At 38.3% G+C, this 25815-nt stretch overlaps 1 protein-coding gene across 11 annotated transcripts in view; it reads right to left on the reverse strand.

The window, feature by feature from the left end:
- Positions 1-2015: 2015 nt before the first annotated feature.
- septin7a (septin 7a) overlaps positions 2016-25815 on the reverse strand; it is a 46436-nt gene continuing 22636 nt past the window's right edge. For 4 of the 11 annotated variants that reach the window (XM_079880093.1, XM_079880088.1, XM_079880084.1 and 1 more), the window contains exons 4-14: positions 18752-18852; positions 18475-18609; positions 17064-17181; positions 15136-15228; positions 12450-12546; positions 10148-10199; positions 9409-9534; positions 8897-8917; positions 7150-7288; positions 6562-6707; positions 2016-2340 (exon numbers count right to left, since the gene is read on the reverse strand). In XM_079880093.1, the coding sequence (XP_079736219.1) occupies positions 2304-2340; positions 6562-6707; positions 7150-7288; positions 8897-8917; positions 9409-9534; positions 10148-10199; positions 12450-12546; positions 15136-15228; positions 17064-17181; positions 18475-18609; positions 18752-18852 (1065 nt within the window). In that variant the 3' untranslated portion in view covers positions 2016-2303. The remainder of the gene's footprint in view (positions 2341-6561; positions 6708-7149; positions 7289-8896; positions 8918-9408; positions 9535-10147; positions 10200-12449; positions 12547-15135; positions 15229-17063; positions 17182-18474; positions 18610-18751; positions 18853-25815) is intronic. The other 7 variants (XM_079880094.1, XM_079880087.1, XM_079880092.1 and 4 more) reach the window with 3 other exon arrangements.

Consider the following 25815-nt stretch of genomic DNA (forward strand, 5'->3'; position numbering starts at 1 on the left):
GCACCACCAACATAACTTTGATGGCAGTTTGTTTCATGTAAACAGTTACTTTTGCATATATTTAGAAAGTTACTCTTTACATGGGTTTAAAGATTTCATATAACTTTGCCCATAAGTAAAGAATCACACTAATCAGATGTTAATGCATATAAATCTAAGTCTGGCGCAGTGATTCTCAACTTTTTTTGACACCAAGGCCCCTCATTGTTGAAGACAATATTTGAAGGCCCTCGAGTATAAGCTGATATGTACTTGTTTATTTTAAGATGTATTAAAATCAATATTTTTCTGTGAGAGTATATGCCACAGAGCTTAACTTTTATTGAACCTGGAACATTCCTTTAAGAAGGATTATTTTCATTAAATTAAATCACTTTTTTAACGTTTTAAGAAAATTTGTTAAAATAAACTTGAACAGAAATATAACAAAACCTAAGATTACACTTATTTCAGTTAGGTGCCAAGGCAACATTAGTCAATTTCATTTTCATTTGTAAATAGTTAATATATTAACTATATTAATATAACTATAACTATAACTATAACTATTAACTATAATATATTAACACACACACACACACACACACACCCCCACCCCCCCCCAAACACAACAAAATGACTAAAACTTTAAAATGAAAAATATAAAAATACAAAATATTAATAAAAACTAGTAGTTTACTTATAATAAATACTACTGCCTCTACAGACGACAGTGAAATGTAAAGCAAATCAAGTGAATTATTTTCAATTTCTATAGCTTAGTGGTTTCTGAAAACAAAACAAAAAACCACTTTTAAAAAAGATTTTGATTTTAAAGTGAAGGTTGGTTTAAGATATTATCTCCACAAGTATAATGCTGAATAAATATATGTGTGTGTGTGTGTGTGTAAGATCATGAATGTACAAATGAAGAATTCAGTCACAAGACAGCAATAGGAGTTCGACACCAAGGCAGACCTACAGTTCACGCTGTCTTTGCTGCCCCCTTCCTGTCAAACCTGTTTCTTAACAAGACACTTTATGTTCAAGCTTTAGAATATAGTATGCATTCACTGAGCTCAATGAGCAGCATCTGTGGCATGTTGTCAGATATCATACCACAATACATTGGACTCCTCAGTGTGAAATGAAATGCACTTACAATAGACACCAATGGCCCAGTCATTGTATTTTTACCTCCTAGACATACATATGCTGTTTTATAACTGTTAATGCATCTTATATGTCACTTACAAACTCCACAGAGAACATCAAAACAAAACAACTCGTACTATTCAAATGGCATCATCACAAGTTTATTATGTGACTTTGTACAATAAAAATGAAAAAGCAAAACAAAGAGAAACAAAATTATAAAAAGGAGCTGCAGAGGTACATGACTGAAAGCTAAGTGTGGTATTGGGGGAGGCCAGCTCTGGTGGAACTCTGTGCCTATAGAGAGAGAGAGAGAGAGAGAAAACAACTGGCCAAGAACGCCAGCTCACTGCTTCCAGGTCAGTTTACATGACAAACACCTGATGGTAGCCAACAGACATAAACAAATCACTCACATAATGTGTGATGCATCCTCCTTTTTTTTAGATTTTGCATAATGTTGTTGTGTAATGTCATACAGCACTTCAGAATAGGAGGATCCATAGACAAATCATGTGACGTTCATAAAGGCTCTGTAGATGACAATCTGCTACCGCTTCAAACAAACAGTGAACTGGAAACAAATTAAACATGACAAAATAATAGTAACCGAAATAACATTTCATGAATGGCTAAGGTCCATGGCTAAATAATTTAATTTACACAAATATTGGAAGAGCTTAACATTTCAGGAAGGGAAAAGAAGTTGTTTAAAGGACAGAAATGCCTGAGGTAAGATTCAGCCTTTAGGTTTTATTGATGTGGCCAATCAATATGCAGTTGGAGAGGAGGAAGTGACCTCTGGATCTAAAAACACATGATGCAGGAGGGGAATTTGACGTATTACAAAGTCAAAACAACGTTTCGTACAATATTGCATATCTCTGAGAAGTTTTTATGCTTTTATTTATTATAGATTAAGTGCGCCTCTGGGCTCTCAGTTTCTGTGAGGTCTGGCAAATGAACCGATGCGTAAAAAGAGCAGAATGTGTGGACTGTGTGAAATGTTTCCAGGTCAGCGGGGAGTGCAGAGGCACACTGTCCCCACAAAAAAACTAAACAGAACTAAACATGGGGCTTTATATAAATGTATGATTTTGGTCGACAGACTGACTGAGGGTCCAGGCTGGTATAATTGGCAACTAGAATGTGGTGATGGTCCAAGTGGTTTAAAAGATCTTTTTCTTTTTGTTCTTTTCCAAGGTCCTTTAGGATTGAAAATAAGAAAAAAGGAAATTAGAGAAAATAAACATTGACATTCACACTTTATAACAGTTTAAAATATCAAGGATTGCACAATATTTTTTAATTAGATGGAACTTTCTTTTATAGAACTGAATATAACATACATTTAATAATAATAAGCCACTTTGTTTTAATGAGCTGTTGTTACAGTGCTGTTGTTACAATGTAATTACACAAATAAGCACAGAGTAATATTTAATTTGCCCCTAATTTGCCCCATTATGCTATTGTAAAGGCTCCTAATTTAGTTTTGAAGGTCTTTACATGCATCCAAGGACCAAAAAAACACTGTAAAACATATAATATACATTGCAGCATCACCTATTTTCTCAGTTTCTGAAATAGTCCACTAAAAGATACGGTCTCTCTAAATCCCTTCTTTCCAAAAGAGCCAACTCTGCTCTGATTGGTCAGATGGTCCACTCTTTTGTGATTGGTCTACCACTTTCAGCGTGTGTCAGAAAAACGAAACGTCCATTACCATATCTGAATTTCAGCTCCGGAGGCTTCTTCAGTGCTTGTATCCACAGTAATACGAACAGTAACGATGTCATTGGTTTTACCGTATCAACAGACCTCAGTAATTGTAGTGCCATTTTTAATTTTTGACAGGAATGAAAACAAGAGTTGTGAGGGACAGAATAAAGTACATTCAATGGATTGTACTGTTGTTTAACAACAATCCTGAATGTTCAGCTGACGATATATCTTTCCGAATTTTTTTTTTTTCCGAAGACGAAAACTCCATTTATCAGTTTTAAAAGTTGTGAGTTTTAAAAATGACATGACCCAGGACCTTTATACAGCACGTGCCATTGTAAAGACTGTACATCTACCCCTCATATCCTCGTTTTCATCTGCGTTAAATTCAATACGTCGTCTAACCTGACTAAGGTCTATATGAGCTCGAGTCCTCATCCTTAGGAAATGCATGCTAAGTGGATTTGAAAATAGAATCTTCTCAACATGTTGAAAACACAAACAAAACTCCTCCAGGCCTCTACTACAACTACAGTGTTTGAGGGCGGGTCAAAGTAGACGTTATTCCAGGGCAGCCAATGAAGATCACAGGATGGCATTATGCAAATTTGTTACAAACCTACGTAGGTTTGTATAGTAGGTAAGATTGAAATTACTGATGACTTGTTTCAGGCAGTTCTTTATTTTTATTTTCTTTATTTTGGGAGACATTAGGGGCTTTCGCATCGGGTAGTTATAGGAACTAAGTTATAGGAACTAGCCAAAAGAGCAGTCCCCCGAGAACCTCTGTTCCCCGCCATTTGGAACTTTGAAGTGACGCAAGTGTATGCATGTGAATGCTTACGTCCTGCCGCTCTGGTTGTTGTGTGGGATAATTTTGACGGTGCGAAGAATGACTTAGCCAGAGCCTGAGTACACAGCGCTCTCATTCTCCATCTTCATTAGTTTATGATCTAGGTTTGCAGTGTGGTTGATGCCCATTGTCACTAGCTGAGCAGAAATACACAATCATTTCCTCTCTAGCGTAAAGGTTGAGAAGTGCCTGGACATCAGCGTTGGTCCATCTATCACTGTTTTCCATAGGGGCTTTCGCTAAGGGTAGGGAACTTAGTTCCACCTTAGCCACCAGGGCAGTTCCCTGAGAACTAAATGTTTCCCTAGGGCCATTTTCCTGGTTGCATTCGCACCGACAGTAGGAACTCTGAAGTGACGCAAGCCACGCTTCTTGTTGTGACTTTTATTTTGAAGGGACTATGAATGCCAGAGCTCCCATTCTCCATCTTCATTAGTTTACGATTTGTTTAACAGTCCTGTCTAATACGTTATTAGACAGAATAGTGATACAAAGAAAGTAGACAGTATATGAAAAAGTATTAGTGTTAGCTGTGTGGTTGATGTCTAATGTCGCTTGCTGAGCAGAAATACATAATCATGTTTAGCTTGGTCCCCTCAAACTTGCGTTGGATTTTCTCCTTAGCGTAAAGTTTAAGAGGCCCATCTATCACGGTTTTCCATGTTCGTAGTACGTTTCTGGAGTAAATATACAGTATCTCACAAAAGTGAGTACACCTCTCACATTTCAGCAAGGGACAATACTATAGAAATGAAACTTGGATATATTTTAGAGTAGTCAATGTGCTGCTTGTATAGCAGTATAAATTTACTGTCCTCTGAAAATAACTCTACATACAGCTATTATTGTCAAAATAGCTGGCAACAAAAGTGAGTACACCCTAAGTGAACATGTCAAAACTGTGTCCAAAGTGTCAATATTTTGTGTGAGCACCATTGTTATCTAGCACTGCCTTAATCCTCCTGGGCATGGAGTTCACCAGAGCTGCACAGGTTGTTGCTGGGACCCTATTCCACTCCTCCATAATGACATCACGGAGCTGCTGGATGTTAAACAATGGCGCCTCTCCACCTTCCGCTTGAGGATGCCCCAAAGGTGCTTAATAGGGTTCAGGTCTGGGGTCACTCCATCGGTGTGGTGGCGGTGTGTTTGGGGTCGTTATCATGCCGTTCAGCACAGTTTCTGAAGGGAGGGCATCATGTTCTGCTTCAGAATGTCGCAGTACATGTTGGAATCCATGTTTCCCTCAATGAAGCACAGCTCCCCAGTACCAGCAGCACTCATGCAGCCCAAGACCATGATGCTACCACCACCATGCTTGACTGTAGTCAAGACACAGTGTTCTTGGTACTCCTCACCAGGGCGTCGCCACACATTCTGGACACCATCTGAGCCAAACAAGTTTATCTTAGTCTCATCAGACCACAGGACATGGTTCCAGTAATTCATGCTCTTGGACAGGTTGCTTTCAGCAAACTGTTTGTGGGCTTTCTTGTGAGCCAGCTTCAGAAGAGGCTTCCTTCTGGGACGACAGCCATGCAAACCGACTTGTTTCAGTGTGTGGCGTATGGTCTGACCTTCCGCTTCTGCAACCACAGGAATGCTGGCAGCACTCATGCGTCTGTTTTTTGAAGCCAGCTTCCGCACCTGATGCACAGCAAGAGGACTCAACTTCTTTAATTGACCCTTGCGAGGCCTGTTCCGAGTAGAGCCCGTCTTGGAAAACCTATGTGTGACCCTGGCCTGTACTGTAACTCAGTTTCAGGGTGTTACCAATCTTCTTATAGCCTATGCCATCTTTGTGGAGAGCAACAATTCTAATTCTCAAATCCTTAAGATAGTTCTTTGCCATGAGGTGCCATGTTAAACATCCAGTGGTCAGTATGAGAGAATTGTACTCAAAGCACAAAATTTTAACTACTCTAATACAAGATACACAAATTTGTATGGTCCTGTCAAGCAGACAAAAACATGAACATGATGAATAGCACATGTGGCTTTGCATGGTTTAACGACGTACTGCTGTTATTACTTAGGGTGTACTCACTTTTGTTGCCAGCTATTTGGACAATAATGGCTGTATGTTGAGTTATTTTTTAGAGGACAGTAAATTTATACTGCTATACAAGCAGCACATTGACTACTCTAAAATATATCCAAGTTTCATTTCTATAGTATTGTCCCTTGAGAAGATATACTAAAACGGTTGCTGAAATGTGAGGGGTGTATGTGTGTTTACTCAGCTTTTTTTTAAATGGCGGGTGCTGGTGTTTCGCGTGTGTTCGGCCAATCAGCATACACTTACGTCACTGGTAGTTCCTATAGTGCTGGTGTAGACCCTACTCTGAAGTAGGAGCTCCTCCAAAAGGAGTTCCTAGAACTAAAATCGTTCCCAGTTCCTGCGGTGTGAACACGCCAAAGAGTGGGTACTTCCACAATTAGTTACAGGAACTTTGAAAAGGTTCCTCCGTTGCGAACGCCCATAATAACTCCATTTGTTGTGCACTTTGATCTTTGAAACTTTGCAGACATTTTACATTCACAAACAGCTATAATACACACTACATTGAAGTAATATCTGAAAAGCATAATAGAGCACTTTCATTAACAGCATGTACTTATATTAGGGTTAAGGTTTGGTTTAGTGTTAGTTGCTTGTAATTAAAACTATAATAAATACATGTAACGTGTAACAACAGCACAATGAAATAAAGTTTTACCTAATATCAATAATAATAATAATAAGCTTGACACAATGCAATCTAGAATTTCCTTGTTCATGAAGGATGCATGCACTGCAGTCCTTTTACCTTATGCAGCTCACTAGTTTTGTAAAAGTGTGTGTGTACCTGGAAGCGTCCAGTTTCTGCTGCTCCAGAATGCGTTGTTGGGCCTCCCAGCTGACCTTCTCCTCCTCCAACTGACGTCTCTTCTCCTCCAGCTCCTTGTGCTGGGCCTCCAGGTTCTTCTTCATCTGTTCATGACGCCGCTGCAGCTGAATAGACCAAACAAAACAAAACGGATTTACTAAGAATCATTCATGATGTATACAGCATATGAAATAAACAATTTCAAACAGCGATATGCTACAGTACATTGTTGTCATATGACCTCATTCAGCCCATATCATTCTGAAAATACAATAACTGCAATATTAATTAAATTTTGTCAGATCAAATAATGCTAAAATGGTCTTTGATTTCATTTATTCATCATACAGGAAATGTAAAGTTGAAATCTATTACATTGAGGGATAATGTAGTACACCCAGTATCTCATCCAAAAAAAATCTGCATACTGTGCACAATATATATAGTAACAACATATACTGCAATATACTGCAGTAACAACATATTTAAGCACAAATACACTTGAGCTCATCTTTAGGAGACAAACACAGGATTGGTATTGTTGGCTGTGTGCACGTGAGATGGTACCTCTGCCTCAGAGTCTCTGAGTTTCTGGATCTTCTCCTTGACCTTCATCTCAAACACCTGCTCCATCTCCATTTCCATCTTCTTCATCTTTGTCACATGATCTCTCCTCTCCTCCTCCATCTGTGCCAGGGGGCTCCTACTTACACCCACACACACACACACACGCACACAAAAGCAACGCACGGGCAGATGCACAAATGCACATTCGTTAGACCGTTTAAATCAAACATTTTTGAGAATTACAAACAAAGGAGCAGTAGTGGAAGAGAGGACCCTGGAGGAAGAGGTTTCAGGACCCAGTGCAGTGCAGTTGTGAGGAATGTGAGTTAGTAGGCTGAATCGCGGCTGTGTTAGTGTGAGGCCGCAAAATCAACACCGCTCAGATAGCGCAGGGAGCCAACAGAGTCACTTATCAAACAATATGAGCAAATTAACCAGCCAATTAACATGGGCTGCAAAATTACATACAAATAACTAGTCAAGATTATATACGGATAATCCGAAGCTGAATTACGGAGGACTGAAAGCCTGTACATACCAAGTCTAATGTGAATAAATGGAGCAAAAGTTTGCAAAAAAATAAATAAATTCACACTGAGTTTGATGCACATTATCATTATATGGTCGAAAAAAGTTAGACAAATAAAACGGTTCCAATTTTTATACTTTTTAGACTCAAATGTCCAAACATCTCTGTAGATTTTTCAGACCATATTTGACATAAATGGTTCTTAAACCATTATTTTCAGCATTATATTTGGTTTATAGTACAGTCATCAGTAAATATTTTATTACTGTTTCTGTTCCATTGGTTTTCTTAAAGTGATAGCATGTGCTTACACAGTAGTCAACATTTGAAGTGGATCTTGCACAATATACATGAATTTTGCACAATAACCGTTCTTGTCTTAGGACAACTTTGATGAACTTTTTTGATCCACTTCAAATGTTGACTACTGTATGAGAAGTAGAAACCTAAACACTTTTTAACCTGTATATATATATATATATATTCACCTCTGATACATCAGTTTGAAACTGTAAATATGGTTTGATGTGGCACAGTCGACAAACAGCAAAGTACAGTCTGAATGAAGTTCAAAAGAGTTTAATTCTAATTTATGGTAAAAACAGTTTTGCGTAATGAAAATGTGTGCCTTGAATTAATTCGTTCATGTTTGACAATCACTAAATGATCACTAAACTTTTACCATGAAATCACTCTGCTTGAATAATAAATGTATTTATTTAGAAATTCTTAATTATATATTTTAGAAAACTGAAAAGGGGGCAGGAGCCTTTTATTTTTATTTTTACCATACTTATCCAGACCAAATCTAGATCAAATTCTGTACTTTTCCAAACTATTTTTTTTTTCTAAACAGTGTGCTAAAATAAAATAAAAAATACGTTTTTACATGCACAAATTTGTATGTACAGGCTTTAGCTCCTGTCAGGCAGCATCCAAATCAGTTTACCATGAACATGTCCTGAGTTGCCCAGCTTCTTATACTAACTTCAAGACTGCCAAGCTAATGGAAAGCAGGATAAACCTCCTTAAATGGCTAAATAAAGGAGGGCATAAAAGGTACCACACTACAGGTTCCTAACACAAAGCTGGGACTGACGACAGAAAGGAACATTCAGCAGGATGCCCGACTCCGAATGTGAACAAACAAGGAGAAAGGAGGAAAACCGAGAGCAGAGGAGAGGACGAGACAAATGTGAACTTGTGCGTGACACTTACATGCCTTCAACTGAGTCAGATCTAAAATAAAAACACACACACACACACACACTTAGCATGCTCACAGTGCATCATGTGTTAGAAAAACAATGTTAGCAGCTTTTAGCCACTCTTATGCTTTGGTTAAGATGGGGCTCTTAGTTTAGACAGAGCTGTATACGCGTGAGGGTGGATGTGAATGGCCGGTTAGCGAGCGTTTGGACTGTATTTGAGGGTTAGTGACAGGCTTGTGTTGAGGGTGAACAGCTGTGGCTGTTAGGAAGCCTGGATGCGTTGATCATCAGTGTCACAGCACTGACTTCCGCACTATTAGCATGTGTCAGTCTAGCTCTGGGGGTCCAGATTAACACTCTGATCCTTTACCACCATTTTACAACCACATACATGACACCATGGTGAACTGCTTCATGTACAGTAAACTGACCTCAGAAAACAGTGCTGCTGATGTTGATGTACACTAAAAGAATGGCTTAAAATAGGCTCTCGAGCTTGTATTAGTGAAAAACACTCACTTTGTGAGTTGGCCTTTGTTCTTGTTGTTGTCTACGCCGTTGTAAGTAACAGCAGCCAGCTTCCTACTGCGATAGTTCTCATAATGGACATTGTTGGTCACGTCCTTCAGATCCTGCATGTGAGTTCTGTGATTGAGGAAATACAAGAAAACAAATAAATAACAGATTCATATCTCAGCATGTTCAGCTCGGACAAGATTTTTTTTTATATAATACTTTTATTTAGCAAGGATGCATTAAAATGCATTAGACATTTAATGTTGTTCTTATGAACTTTCTGTTCATCAAAGAATCCTGATTTTTTTTTTTATTATGGTTTCCACAAAAATATTAAGTGGTTTCAACATTGATATTAATAAGATAATAACATATATAAACCACATATTAGAATTATTTCTAATGAAAATTCAGCTTTGATATTATAGGAATGAATTACTTTTTAAAATATGCTCAAATAGGAAATAAAAGTTATTTTAAATTGTAATAATATTTCACAATATTACTGTTTTTACTGTAGTTTTGATCAAATAAATGCTGCTTTGCTGATCATAAGATACTTCTTTAAATTTTTTTTAAAATATTACAGACCCCAAGCTTTTGAACACTAGTGTATTACAGAAGGCAACAGATGAATCACTCTAATATGGATGATGATGTTTTTGAAAAGACAGTTTGGAGAAATTCTAAGAATTCCACCTCCATCATCAGGTATTAGTGCTGGTGTAGATTTATTAAATACCTGATGAGCATGTTTCGTAGGATTGTGAAGTCACAGTGCTCCCCATTCTCCACTAAAAACAAAAAAAGTATAAAAAGTCAATAAAGAAACATTGACAACATTACACTACAATATCTACCACTTTCTAATGCGAAATATGTGGAGCAAAAGTTCGCACAAAAACACACACACACAGTTTAATGCACAATATAATCATTCTCTAAAAAAAGTTGTACACAGATGAAAGGAAAAATACATGTTTTTACATGCTTTAATGACACAAAAACAAAAAAAAACACAACCATAAAACCAATAAACATACCAAACTAAACTAAGACAAAAAATAACCTAGACATTTAAACAAAAACAACAACAAGTAACCAAACAAAATCCTTTGATAAGTTCTGACATAGGCACATCATTCCTGTGCTACTGTAATGTATAAACTGACCAGCAGGTGGCATCCGATCTGGCACTGACTTGTGTCTCCTGCTGCGTGTGCGTCACTTATTGAATGAATGAAGCAGACCTCTCCTTCCTTCCCAACCACATGCCATCTGTGTGCTTACATGCTGCTGAAAGTATCTCAGGCATTCAAAACTCACCCTCTTAAAACAGATAACCCTTGGTTTCAAATACAGTAATCAAACCCACGGCCTTCCTGCTCACACTGTCTAGAGCTGACAAACTCTGAGCTCAGACACAATAACCCTGCTCGCAGTACGGGTCGCTTGAGAGGATTTGGCCTGACAACTCTGGTGTTATCAGAGGTTGAAGGTTTAAAAAAGAAGAGGAAGTCCACCCTCGCATCAGCTCCAGCCAAACCGCTTTGGTGAGCGAACAGACGAGACTAAGTCAAATCAGCATACGATCTTCTGCTTGAAATGCATGAGCTCTGAAACATCACTGGAACTTCATCTACAAAGCTTCATTCATGCTCATATTTTATACTATGTTGGCGGCGTAACACGTCACAGGCCCTTCAGGAGCTCTCGATGAAACATCAAAAGACACACACTTCCTGTTTACAGATCAGCAGGCTTTCACTTCACTGCCCAACCCACTGCATAGCCTAGAGTGTTGATCTCATGACCCTAAACACACTATGAAGACAAACACTTCATTATGTCTTACATTTTTAAATGTCACTTGTTTATTCTTTCATTTCTGTAAGAGGACTTTATTTAATTAACTAGCACCCGTGTAGTTATACTATTGTTATACAGTGTATGTTAACTGAACTAAAAATATTCAAAAACTTTTTTGCTAATTAAAATAAAGCTGAAAAATATAAATATTAGATTCAAATGTTTTGAAATGTTGCCTTGTCAAGTTTGTTCAAGTACTAAAATGACTAGCTGAAATAAAAAGAAATTAATAAAATTAACAAAAAATTCACATAAAAACTGAAAATCTAAAAGCTAATTCAAAACGTCAATGAAAACTATAACACTATACAAATAATTAAAAAAATCATTACTAAACTATATTTGTTTATATTATATTAATATTAAGTAAGTAATAATGCGCATTATTATTAATGCGTAATAATAAACGCGTTCTGTTTACCTGCATGTTATGTGACCATTCAATTACATCAAATAAAATGTCATCTTTTTTGTGGTTAATTTATATATATTTTTTTTTTCCGATTTTATTAATTATTTAATTATTTATTTAGATTTTACATTTTTATGATTTAATTAATTAAGGTAATTCATTATTAAAGTTCCAGTCCAGTTTGGAAAACCCAGAATTGAATTAGAAATATAATTATGACCCAATAATCTTAAAAAAAGAAACCTAAGCCAAGTTTAATACAGTTATCAGGCATCACAGCCATCTGACTATGATGTGTATATAATGCCATTATGATGTCATCAAAAAGAAAATCATTATTGCTGGTCTTCATTGATAATTACGTTACTTTAATGCTCTTATGACAAGAAATGATTTATATTTGTCACTGGCAGAGTCCATCCAAAATGCTTCATTGGAGGAGAGACATCGTCTGGTGAATGTGTCACAAGTTAAAGCTTTCTGGGCTGTCAATAATCAAATGGACTGATTTATCATATTCAAACTGCACAATAAGAGGCACATTACTGTCCATAGCACAAATGGTACGGAACGGCAACAATAGCCTTAGCAAACAACACTAATGAAGCCAAACAACTACATTTAGCTCATACACACATCTCTCATACTCAGCATCACTGTGTTATGGGAAAGATCTGCTGTGTACTAGAGTAGATCAACACCCTCAGGGTCTGTCCTACCCTACAAACACACACACACAGGGAGGTGACCTTTCACCCCCTACCTTCTGCCACGCCCCAGGGGTACTGCCTCCCTCGTACACGCTTCCCATTGACCTCGATGATGGTGTTACTGCCGACCACAGCCAGGGGCAGACGGTCCTGAGGGACACAAAAACACATACATGTAACATACAGACATGTTTAGAGAGAGAGAGAGAGAGAGAGAGAGAGAGAGAGAGAGAGAGAGAGAGAGAGAGAGAGAGAGAGAGAGAGAGAGAGAGAGAGAGAGAGAGAGAGAGAGAGAGAGAGAGAGAGAGAGAGAGAGAGAGAGAGAGAGAGAGAGAGAGAGAGAGAGAGACTAGGAACGTCAGGTGGCTGATATCGACTCTTAATGGGTATGTGTGTGTGTATGAGTGAGAGAGTGAGTGTGTGTCTCTGTTTGACCTATTTCCCTGATGGGCTGAATTAGGGAGCCAATATCTGAGTAAGGCAAGGCAAGGCAAGGCAAGGCAAGTTTATTTATATAGCACATTTCATACACAATGGCAATTCAAAGTGCTTTACATAGAATTAATTAAAAGAATAAAAAGAGTTAATAATAAATTTTAAAGAGTTAAAATAATTAAAACAGTTTAGAAAAAAAAAAAAAAATACAGTACAGTACAAACAGTCGGACGAACAGCGGCACAGTGCTCATTCAGTAAATGCACAGCTAAACAGATGTGTTTTGAGTCTGGATTTGAAAGTGACTACTGTAGGAGCACATCTGATCTCCTCTGGAAGCTGGTTCCAGCTGCGGCTGGCATAATGGCTAAAAGCGGCGTGGCCATGTTTACAGTGAACCCTTGGTATTTCTAGCTGACATGATCCTAATGATCTGAGTGATCTGTTGGGTTTATATTCAGTGAGCATATCTGCAATATATTGAGGTCCTAGGCCATTGAATGATTTATACACCAGTAATAATACTTTAAAATCAATCCTAAATCTAACTGGGAGCCAGTGTAAAGACCTGAGGACTGGTGTGATATGTTCATATTTTCTGGTTCTGCTCAGAATCCTGGCGGCAGCGTTCTGTATGAGCTGCAACTGTCTTATGGTCTTTTTGGGAAGGCCAGTGAGGAGTCCATTACAATAATCCACCTTGCTGGTGATGAAAGCATGCACAAGTTTCTCTAAGTCTTGTCTGGAAACAAAGCATCTAATTCTTGCAATATTTTTCAGGTGATAGTATGCTGATTTAGTTATTACTTTGACATGACTACTGAAGCTAAGGTCTGACTCCAAGATTCCTGACTTGATTTTTAGTTGTTTGACCCCTAGAGTTATGCATTCACCTTGAGAACTTCATCTTTGTTTCCAAACGCAATGACTTCAGTTTTGTCTTTGTTTAACTGAAGAAAGTTTTGACACATCCAACTGTTGACTTCATCAATGCATTGGCACAGGGAGTCAATGGGGCTGTAATCGTTAGGCGATAGGGCTAAGTAGATCTGTGTGTCGTCTGCATAGCTGTGGTAAGCAATTTGGTTCTTTCTCATTATTTGGCTCATTGGGAGCATATACAGGTTGAACAGGAGTGGCGCAAGAATTGAGCCTTGAGGAACTCTGCATGTCATGGATGTCCACTCAGACTTATGGTCTCCTATACTTACATAATAACCTCTCCCATCTAAGTATGACCTGAACCATTTTAGGACTATCCCAGAAAGCCCCACCCAGTTTTCCAGCCTGTCAAGAAATATATTGTGATCGACAGTGTCAAATGCAGCACTGAGGTCGAGTAGTACCAGCACTGATATTTTGCCTGAATCAGTATTTAAGCGAATATCATTTATTATCTTTATGAGCGCTGTCTCTGTGCTGTGGTGCGGTCGGAAACCAGATTGAAAATTGTCAAAGTATCCATTCGAGCTTAAGAATTTGTTCAGCTGATTGGAGACAACTTTTTCAATGATCTTGCCTATGAAAGGAAGATTTGAGATCGGTCTATAGTTGCTTAATATGGTCTTATCCAGAATGCTCTTTTTCAGGAGGGGCTTGACAACTGCAGTTTTCAGGGAGTTTGGAAAACTCCCAGAGAGAAGTGAGGCATTTACCACTTCTAGAAGATCTGCTTCTAAACTGTTTAACACACTTTTGAAAAAAGATGTGGGAAGTGTGTCAAGAGCGCAGGTTGATGTTTTAAGGTGCTGTACGGTTTCTTCCAAAATTTTGCCATCAATTTCTTTGAAATCAGACATACTAACTACTTTCTCAGGTGGTCTGATCTGTCTGAACTCAGTGCAACTCAAGGATGTGCTGATCACCTTTCTGATATTATTGATTTTCTCAGAGAAGAAAGAAGCAAACTCACTGCACTTGTTGTCTGAGAGCATTTCACTGGGAAGTAAGTGTTCACAAGAGTAGTAAGTGCAATCTGAGCAGGGTTATTATCGTTAACTAAACTATATAAAACAAAATTTATTGAAATTGAACTGAGATAAAATAAAAAGACTACACAATTCATGCTTTTACTCGTGCTAGCAAGCTATTTCAAACCACTAAAACAAACTCCAAGACATCTTCGTTTCGGCCAGATTTAGTTTGAAATTACATGTTTTTTTACAATGTTTTTTTTTTTTTTCTTTTTTTTTTAAGTACATCAGGGCCTTAACAGTATCTAATTATTCAAACAACCCACTATTTAGCCAATTTCAGTGTCATAGCGGAAAAGAACCATTCATCAACAATCGTGAACACACAAACCTTAATCTTCTTCACTAGCTTGCTCTCCTCCTCATCATCAGTCTCTGGAAACTCGTAGATTTTGATCTTATGTTCCTGGATCTCTCTCATTATCTGGAAAAAGGACAGGATGAAAAATAAAGAATACAATTGGTGCTGACAAGTAGACTTGGAAAGGCACTGAAGGCTCAGTGTCACTGGTTTGAGATTGCATTTACTCTCAAAGGAGTCAGCAAAAACCATGTGTGGACAGATTTAGCGCTCGTGTTATGATGCGTTCTCACTGCCGCCGCTGTGACAGCAACACCTGTCACTTCAGATGTTTTGCAGATGTTAAACTGTCCCACATGCATCATTTGAGACACTGGGAATGCTTTCATGATGCTGTGATCTGACATAACTCCTGCATCTCTATGTAGGGCTGTTCATCAGTGAGGTCAGTCAATATCAAACTGAACAGAGGCTGAATGTTTTTCATGCACATGCAAAAGGGATTATATAATGAAAACTACAAGATTTTCTTTGCTTTTTTTAAATAATTACATTTCAATGTACATGTATGTACACATGGGTTCTGTTCCCAAACCTGCCTAACTAAAAAGCATTTTAAGTTATCACAGACAGGTGCAATAGCTGACACAAAGGCTATCAAGCAAAATAAGATATTGGGTTTCATTCACTAATAATAGCGTGGATTATTTGTTTTGTTTTTTACACGCAGAGGGGAACTTCTCAGTGTGTGTGTGTGTGTGTGTGTGTGTGTGTGTGTGTGTGTGTGTGTGTGTGTGTGTGTGTGTGTGTGTGTGTGTGTGTGTGTGTGTGTGTATATATATATATATATATATATATATATATATATATATATATATATATATATATATATATATACACACAAATAGCACAAATTGTACGTACACACGGTTAGTGAATGAGACCCATTGTTTTGGCTCAATGAAAAAGATGGCAGAGAGTCAAGAAAAATATTTCTTCATTCAGTACTAAAAATTATCACATTTGTTCCATCCAATTAAAAAGGTTTCTTTTTTTTATGTATTACTGGTACATAAGTATTCTTTTTTTTTTTAAATTGTTATTGACAGTCAGACTGAATATTTTTGTAATATACCAATGAATTATACTGACGATATACTTGCTATACTTAACAGTAACATACTTCTGCAGTAATGCTTCACTTTAACACAGAATTCTTAGATGATCTCATTAAACCTTCAAATTTTGGCGGATAACTGAAGGAAAATCCTTGTGTTTCTGTTTGTAGTTGACATCACTTTTGTATTATGTTCCTCAATATGTTCCGATGTCACATTTGAAAAATAACTTGTAGTGGTTAGAAATGTTTGGAATTATTTTTTGGAATTTTGGAATATGAATGTTAAAAAGTGAACCTGGGGTGCCTTGCATTTCCCAATGCAGATTATTTAGTGACCTGCACCGCAGAATTAAATCAAACCATTCTGAGCCAGCTGAAAATTTACATTTTTTAAAATTACATTTCATCTATTGTTTAATATTGAACAATTCATTAAGATTAAATGTTCAGTTTTAGTTTCTTTATTACACAAATATAAAATATATACAATAAAACAAGAAAGTACAATCCATATACTGTGCAGGGAGAGGCAGAAAAACAAAAAGGGCTTATTTAAGCCTCCACCTTAACAACAAAGAAACTAATTATGAAATTAAGCACATTCATTGAAATTATTCACCTTCACATTAATTGTGCAGCGCTGAACCCAGCACCTATTCAAGATTCAGTAACACGGCAAAGACGTTAAACTCGGTTTACAACCAGATTATGTCTAAGACTCATAGAGTGGGTGGAAAATGTTTCTAAAAAAACTTAGTTATGATGTTATGTTTTTAGGACAAGAAGCCTTGTTATACAGTTAGTGTACTGGTACAGTGTTTGCCATTAGCACACTCACCTGCTTCTTGAACTGTTGGCACTCCTCTGGAGTCAGTGTGTCTGCTTTTGCGATGAGCGGGATGATGTTCACTTTTTCATGTAACCGTTTCATGAACTCAATATCCAGTGGTTTCAGTCTGACAGACAGAGAGAGAGAGAGAGAAAGAACATGAGGGTTTAATGTTTCAAACTAAACACTGAGAATGAGTCCAAAAACAGCCGCAAAGGTCTCCTCTGTAGTGCAGTAGTGAGGTATCACATTTACACTGCTGTTTGGCAGCTTGGCTGAACTTGTAACTCGGCTCGTAGTAAAGCCACATGTGCTGCAAGAAGAGCAATAAATAAATGGCAGGAAATTCATTTGTGCTTGTCCACTCAGGCCAGTGAAACTTTCACAGCTTTAGCCATTACACACACACAAATGCACATGCTGGATTCTCATCAGCAGGTGAAATGGTGTTTTTTGGTCTCAATTAAAAGTTTCAATAGGAGAGGGCACTGTGACATTTTTCCAGATTGACATTCTGAGGAACTGGGGGTAGGATTTCAAAGGAAGGATTAGTGATTTTTGGCATTTCATTCTCTGAGAAACGCTTGTGTGCGACATATGGTGCCTTTCCATGCAAAACCAACCACTAAGATACTGGGGAGATCTGATTGGTTGCCAAGACATTGCTATGGGTTCGCTAAGGTGTTCTGACTGGTGGTTAAGGTCGTTGCTATATGGTTTCTTGGGTGTTCAGAGTAGTTTTTAAGTGTGCTAAGGTGGTTTTTAGCACTTTGCTATGTGGTTGTGAAATTACCCAAAAGACGACATTCAAACCAAACAAAACTCCACTAAACAATCCAAAACAAAAAACAAAAACAGAAATAAAAAACACCAACAACAACAAAAGGACTAAAACAAACCAAACAAAAAAAACAAAAAAGAATACATCAAACAAAACACCAGACAAACCAACAAACAAATCAACTGAACCAAAAAAAAAAAAAAAAAAACCCGTCTCATCATTTTGAGACATAAAACAGGGTTAGGGACTTCAAATTCGAAACCTCAAGCATGGGCAACAGAAACCTGCCTGACAAACACAGTTAAATATACATGTGTTTTCCTGACTTTTCAGTTGTTTTTTTTACTTCTTGGATGTGCAGACAAAAACAGTCAGAGCATGACTTTAAGCCAGAGAAAGTTTTAGGCCAGGTTATGTCATGTTTTTTTGTTTTTTTTTACCACTGGATAAGTACAAGATTTTACTTATACAACAAGTCATCTGACGACAACTTAGTCTGAAAACGCTGACAGTGCAATAAATCCTAATGTACTTGGCATCACTTTAGAGCTCACTTCTAAAAGCCCCCCATAGCAAAGAAAAGCACAAGTCGAATATACAGAATCTGTGTGTGTCTAAGGCTTGAAACGGAGGGCCTACCCATGACCAGAGGGAGCGATGAAGTACAGACAGCAGTGCACTCGGCTGTCGGGCATCTGGCGTCTATTGACGCGTGACTCCGCGTTGAGGTAATCCTCAAATTTGCTGTCAATGTGGTCGGTGACAGGCTGCCAGCTACAGAACACAATCAACATTGAGAGTTAACATGGAAATGTAATATAAACAAATTAGCCATCCCTCATTTATTAACGACTATATGAGGAGAGTCTCAGCTGTTAACACGCGAGATGTAGAAAATACACAAAATCACACGTACCAGTTACTGTTATCAACGGCATCTCCGAAGCCTGGCGTGTCCACGATGGTGAGCAGTAGTTGAACTCCACCCTCTTTAATCAGCACCTTGGACTGCTCCACCTGACAAAAAAACTCGACAACATAAGTCACACGACCACAAAGCAACAATAAATTAAATCACTATTGGCAAAACACATAAAAAAAAAGCACTAAATCATACAACTTAAGGACTGTTCACACCAAATCCAATGTGACCAAAACACACGCTAATTCTGATGTAAATTGATTCATTATTCTCTGGAAAAAGTTTGCATTCACATACTTTCAGTAAATCAGTATTTTTTTGCATTTATTATATTCATTTAAAAATAGCCTAGTCAGCAACTGCTCGTCATACTATCATATCTCTTATTTTCACTCCAATTGTTTATTGCCTCAATGTACTCAAAAAACCAACATGTTCAGCTCAATGTCTTTCTTGAATGAATGAATAACGGTTTTGGACTCACGATCTGAAATCTTACTGTTTGACATGTTTTTGTACTAGTTATAAGGGGTTATTTTTTGTTTTAAAATGTTGTAATGAAAATGGATATAAAAATCAGACTTGATGTAAACAGACCTTTAGCTTACAATCATGATGCTAATACAAGTCCTTAAACATAGCACTGTATCTGAATGATATTTGACACAAAACAAGAAACTGCAGAAAACCCCAATTAGAGCTACATGAATAAGCTATTTTCAGAGAACGGATTTGAAGCAGATATGCAAACAGCATGAAGGCCAAAACTCGTGATGAGCACATACGCTCAGGTTTCCATTCAATCATGAAGTCAATATCAGGGTCTGCAGGGCTCAAAACAACCATTCAGAGGTTTTTAGATGCACAATTAAGAGCCACAAAAAAGGGAAAGTAAAGATTTTCTGCTTCTGATCAGAGTGTGGAACAGCTGATTGGCTTTAAGCCTAACCTTAACCCAAAGTCATTAAACTTTGGCATAACTTGCTCTATGGACAAGAATGATACCTCAAATAAAGTTGTACTCCTTGTACTGTATCCATGTGATATCCGTGCAGAACAAATAAATAAAAAAATAAAAAAATAAAAAAGTTGAGAAATCTAGTCTCTACTCTTCAATCAATGATAGGAAATTCTAAGCCCTTTAAACATTCTCAAAAAGTCAGAGCTCAACAGATTCAGGCCACATGTGTGTAACCTCAGCTAAAACAAGCCCAAGCCCACACCTTTCCATGTGCACCATAAAGCGACTGTGGTCTGAGACTGTGGCTTCTGGGTTTGGGTTGGTCAGGGCTGCATTTTATGATTTCCTCCCAAACAGCCCTCCACATTCCACAGCTCGGACGGCCACCACTAAGCCAAGTGCAGGACATTCATTTCATGAAGCACAACCCCCAAAAAAGAAATGTAGCCAACTTCGTCTTCCAAGCAACTGGGATGGAGGATCTACACTTATCCTGAACCGAGGCTGTTTTTAGAGAGCGTGCAAGTTCAAACTGATGACATATGTCCTTCATGTTGTGTGTTAACACTGTGTGAAGTAAAAATGTTTATTTTACTGATTTTTTTTAAAACCAAGTTATTATTATTTTTTTAAGTTGATTGATTTAAAAATGATCTATTGCCAATTATTTCAACAACTATCAGGTAAAATAAATATAATTTTAATTGCAACAATTGTTGCAATTAAAGAGCAGTGTGGATGATATAAAGATGATATTGTGATGTATATCATCTTTATATCATCCACACTGCTCTTTAAGATATTGGCATCGGCCATCAAAAGAAACTATAATTACTATAAAAACTATAAATCCTCACAAAAGCACTGAATGGCTTATTTGAAAGAAATAGAATGGAGAAGGGCAGCATGAACATTCTTCAAAATATATATTTTTTGTTTTCCATGGAAGACAGACAATTTGGGTGAATGTCTTCTTTCTAAACACACTCTCTTCTCCCTCAGGCATCATAGTAGCCTACCAAGGTAAAAAACACGCAACATGAGAGCACATTGGCTACGTTTCTTTCTTCTCAGTCGAGGTGTTGTTTTCGAAACCTTAAGCACTATCTGAGAGGCCATGGGGATGTTTTGGAAACATGAGCAACACGATGCGCTAAGGCGTACGTGCAGCCACCAAAGATCTGTCATTCAGTAAATTACCAACTCCACAGAACCATGGAAAGAAAAAAACATGTAGAAATGATTTTAGGGCTAGGAATTTAGGAGAAATTGCTCTGAGGAGGTCGTCGGCTCTGGAATGCAAACAGTGTTTTTTCCAGGCGAGCGTGACGATGCCTGCTGCCGCACACCTGCTGCTGGGCGTGTGGCGGATTCCTGTGCGCTTTACTTTCTGTGGTCAGCAGGTGACCTCAGATTCATCAAACTACACTGTTTTGGTGAGCTTTCCACTCATGTCTCACTGTGATCTCCATAAGCACTCACCAACATACAGTGGGGAGAACAAGTATTTGATACACTGCCGATTTTGCAGGTTTTCCCACTTACAAAGCATGTAGAGGTCTGTAATTTTTATCATAGGTACACTTCAACTGTGAGAGACGGAATCTAATACAAAAATCCAGAAAATCACATTGTATGATTTTTAAAAAATTAATTAGCATTTTATTGCATGACATAAGTATTTGATCATCTACCAACCAGTAAGAATTCCGGCTCTCACAGACCTGTTAGTTTTTCTTTAAGAAGCCCTCCTGTTCTCCACTCATTGCCTGTATTAACTGCACCTGTTTGAACTCATTACCTGTATAAAAGACACCTGTCCACACACTCAGTCAAACAGACTCCAACCTCTCCACAATGGCCAAGACCAGAGAGCTGTGTAAGGACATCATGGATAAAATTGTAGACCTGCACAAGGCTGGGATGGGCTACAGGACAATAGGTAAGCAGCTTGGTGAGAAGGCAACAACTGTTGGCACAATTATTAGAAAATGGAAGAAGTTCAAGATGACAGTCAATCTCCCTCGGTCTGGGGCAACATGCAAGATCTCACCTCGTGGGGCATCAATGATCATGAGGAAGGTGAGGGATCAGCCCAGAACTACACGTCAGGACCTGGTCAATGACCTGAAGAGAGCTGGGACCACAGTCTCAAAGAAAACCATTAGTAACACACTACGCCGCCATGGATTAAAATCCTGCAGCGCACGCAAGGTCCCCCTGCTCAAGCCAGCGCATGTCCAGGCCCATCTGAAGTTTGCCAATGACCATCTGGATGATCCAGAGGAGGAATGGGAGAAGGTCATGTGGTCTGATGAGACAAAAATAGAGCTTTTTGGTCTAAACTCCACTCGCCATGTTTGGAGGAAGAAGGATGAGTACAACCCCAAGAACATCCCAATCGTGAAGCATGGAGGTGGAAACATCATTCTTTGGGGATGCAAAGGGGACAGGACGACTGCACCTTATTGAGGGGAGGATGGATGGGGCCATGTATCACGAGATCTTAGCCAACAACCTCCTTCCCTCAGTAAGAGCATTGAAGATGGGTCGTGGCTGGGTCTTCCAGCATGACAACGACTCGAAACACACAGCCAGGGCAACTAAGGAGTGGCTCCGTAAGAAGCATCTCAAGGTCCTGGAGTGGCCTAGCCAGTCTCCAGACCTGAACCCAATAGAAAATCTTTGGAGGGAGCTGAAAGTCCGTATCTGAAAATCCCTGCTGCAGTGTGTGCAAACCTGGTCAAGAACTACAGGAAACGTATGATCTCTGTAATTGCAAACAAAGGTTTCTGTACCAAATATTAACTTCTGCTTTTCTGATGCATCACATACTTATGTCATGCAATAAAATGCAAATTAATTACTTAAAAATCATACAATGTGATTTTCTGGATTTTTGTTTTAGATTCCGTCTCTCTCACAGTTGAAGAGTACCTATGATAAAAATTACAGACTTCTACATGCTTTGTAAGTGGGAAAACCTGCAAAATCGGCAGTGTATCAAATACTTGTTCTCCCCACTGTACATCATATGCAATACACATCATACTGCTGACCTCTGACCTTTAATGCTGATAAAAATGCAGAGAAATGCGCATCTATAAAATCCAACAAGTAAGTGTAAGTAAGTCATATTCTTGAAGACATGTTGCATGTGTATAAATAGTTCAATTTGATGGACTGATATATAGATGGACAATATCATTGTGACAAGCAGGGAGGGGCCAAGAGCCGTGGGAAAGAAGCGAGGCCGGTGGCGCGAGTGCTAATGAGTGTCACATGCGGCTACACCGGTCTCGAGTCCCCCGGAGGACTCCGGAAGGATAAAAGGAGGAGTGATGACAGTGAAGAATGAGAGAGGACCAGGCCTGGACTTTTGTTGTTGTTTTGTTTTAGTTTATGCGGCAGTCGTCCGTGTGGGGCTGCCACTTTACTTTTCTTTTGTTACTTTCGTTTTGTTGTTTGTTTATTTTGTGTTTAAAGTTACGTTGAACGTTCACTGGTCCCCACCTCCTTCTTCCCTTATCAACAAACCTTTGTTACAGTGTTTAAATTGAAAAATTCATATCAGTCCATCACTAGCATAACCATTTAAAAGCACATATTCATTTGGCTGGACATGAACATAAATAAATAAAAATATATTATTATTATTATTATTATTATTATTATATTTATTTATTTATTTATTTATTTTATTTTATTTATTTAGGGCTGACATGGCACTAAAACAGGCACCCACAGAGGTGTACCACAGAACATTTGGGGTGAAGTTTGGGTTGGCACGTCAAACATTGGAGCTAATAATGGCACATGCAAAGACAGACCGCACTTTAAGTGTGACTTATCACCTAGCAAGACACCTTGCTCACCACCTGCCTGTAAAACGGTGCAAACGAGACACCTTGCTCCAGTAACAAACCCATAAAGAAAAAACCACATTGGTTTCCTTGAGACGCATACTACCACATTTCATCACAACCGTTCGTCTCTCAGAAATAAAAAAAGCAATACAAACCACAATAAAAAGTAGCTAACGGTCTGAGAACCGGGAAAAAGTTCCCCCCCTTGCACTTCCTCTGACTGACAATCTGACTAATGCACAAATTTATATCAGTCCGGTGTTTAGCTTTTTAGGTGTTTAAGTTTTGTTAGCAGTAAGCAAGTGAAAGGTAAAAGCAAGTGAAAGGTAAAAACAAGTCATTGAATTTCATGAAGCTTGTGAAGTTCAAAGCATTGAATCTAGCACAGCATTGAGATATTTAAGAGAGGTGGTTGAAGATGGCGTCCTACGCAGGGCTAAAATCCCTTGTTACTGAAGTAAACAAAGCAGAAGCTGTGGTCCAAGCTAATGGGTACACATTTCAAAAAGAATTCACTTCCCTGAGAACGGTCTAATTCCTTTTAATAAATTGAGCCTAACTGACTCATTTCAACAAATGAGGTATTTTGGTTGAAGTAAAGTGCTCTCAATATTGCTGGCAACATCGTAGGAGGCCACACACAGAACACATTTTTGCAAGATGCGAGCTGTGGAATGGAAAAAGGTCTTTTTGAAAGTTGAACGTTAGTGCAATGGTAAAATTTGTTCATTTAGTGCATGTTTACATTATTTTTCTACATGGCTAGATGCACGTCTGACCATTGTGCTTGTGTATTTTGTGGCATCTCATTTAAAAAATAAAGCAGTGCTCAAGTTTAAATAAGTCCAACAAGTCTCAAGACCTCACGCTTTTTTCCCCCATTTACTTCTCGCAACTCCGAAACAACGCATTCGGTGAGAACGGCCCCTAAGGCTGCCTACTAGCATTATGCTCAGTAAGAGAATTAGCAAATCCGTTGATTTCAAGGCATTGCAAGGGTGCAGAGAAAAAACAAAAGGGTAACCAAAGTTTTGCTCCAATGTAGTTTGGTATTTTTTGAACAATGAGAATTTCGGACAGGCGGGTCCAGTTGTGCTTTTGGAAATTTAAATGCCCTTTCCACGCCCTTTAAAAAGGATCGCACACATTCCTACGCTCAGTACAACTACACTGCAGACATCCTATTTTGTTCTGATGAATTTAAGTAGAAGTCATGGAGTGATATGGGTCCTGTACAAATTGGAAGAGCAAAAATGAGCATGCAGTGACATGTAGATGATATAGCACCGCTGTTATTTAGCTATGCTGAGAAACCAGAAAGACAGCGTTTCCTCTGCAGCCCTCTGATTCCTCTGCAAATGAGTGAAGACACATGCTACAGGCAACAACTGAAAAAATATTTGGCTGGGCTTGATGCTAAGGAAGGCTCTGACAGAGAAACTGTGATGTCTATTCAAACATGAGCTGCTGTTTTAACATCTATTTCTGAAGACTTCAACCGTTTATTCATGTGACAGTGACAATGTTTGTAAAAGGAAAAAGAACATAAATAACTGCATGGGCTCGATATTCACCTTGCCATGTCATAACCTGCCTTTGCCAAGAAACCGCAAGACTAACACAGTCAATGGTACTTCCTCATAATACTTCCTGTGTATGATTTTTATCACACCTCTGAGAGCTGCCCGTCTTCAGACCTGGCAGCCTGAAACAACACTCGACTTTGTAACTCAAGAAAGCAGCTGGACTTGCTCACTGTGAAGTGAGCTTTAAAAACATACTTTCAAAAACCCTTCACCCTTTGACCAGAGAATTTCCATGATTTTCCCTTAACTTTTCTTGTCGTTTAGATTACTCGATTAAAATTATTGACAATAATTTTATATAGATTGTACTAGCTGATGAGGTGTTTGGTGTTTTAAGCCCCCAACGGCGCCTTCAAGGCAACGAGGGGATGGGTAGGTTTAAGGTTGAGGGTAGGGTTAGCTGCCTCTAAGGAGCCATTGGGGGCTTAAAACACCATCGAGCAGCTGATGAACCATTACAGAAAAATAGAAAAAAAGTGAAAAGAAATGTGTTAACTGGTTATGGTATGGTTAACTCATCTTCATGACTTTTAAAAGCCTGGAAATCACAATGTTACCTGAGTTACCTGTTACCAGTTAATTTTCAAGACTGTGTCTGAGCATGTGACTCAACAAACAAGCATGTGATTGATTCTTAAGATTAAA

This window comes from Squalius cephalus (assembly GCF_949319135.1).
Source record: "Squalius cephalus genome assembly, chromosome: 8".
In the NCBI taxonomy this organism is placed as follows: domain Eukaryota; kingdom Metazoa; phylum Chordata; class Actinopteri; order Cypriniformes; family Leuciscidae; genus Squalius; species Squalius cephalus.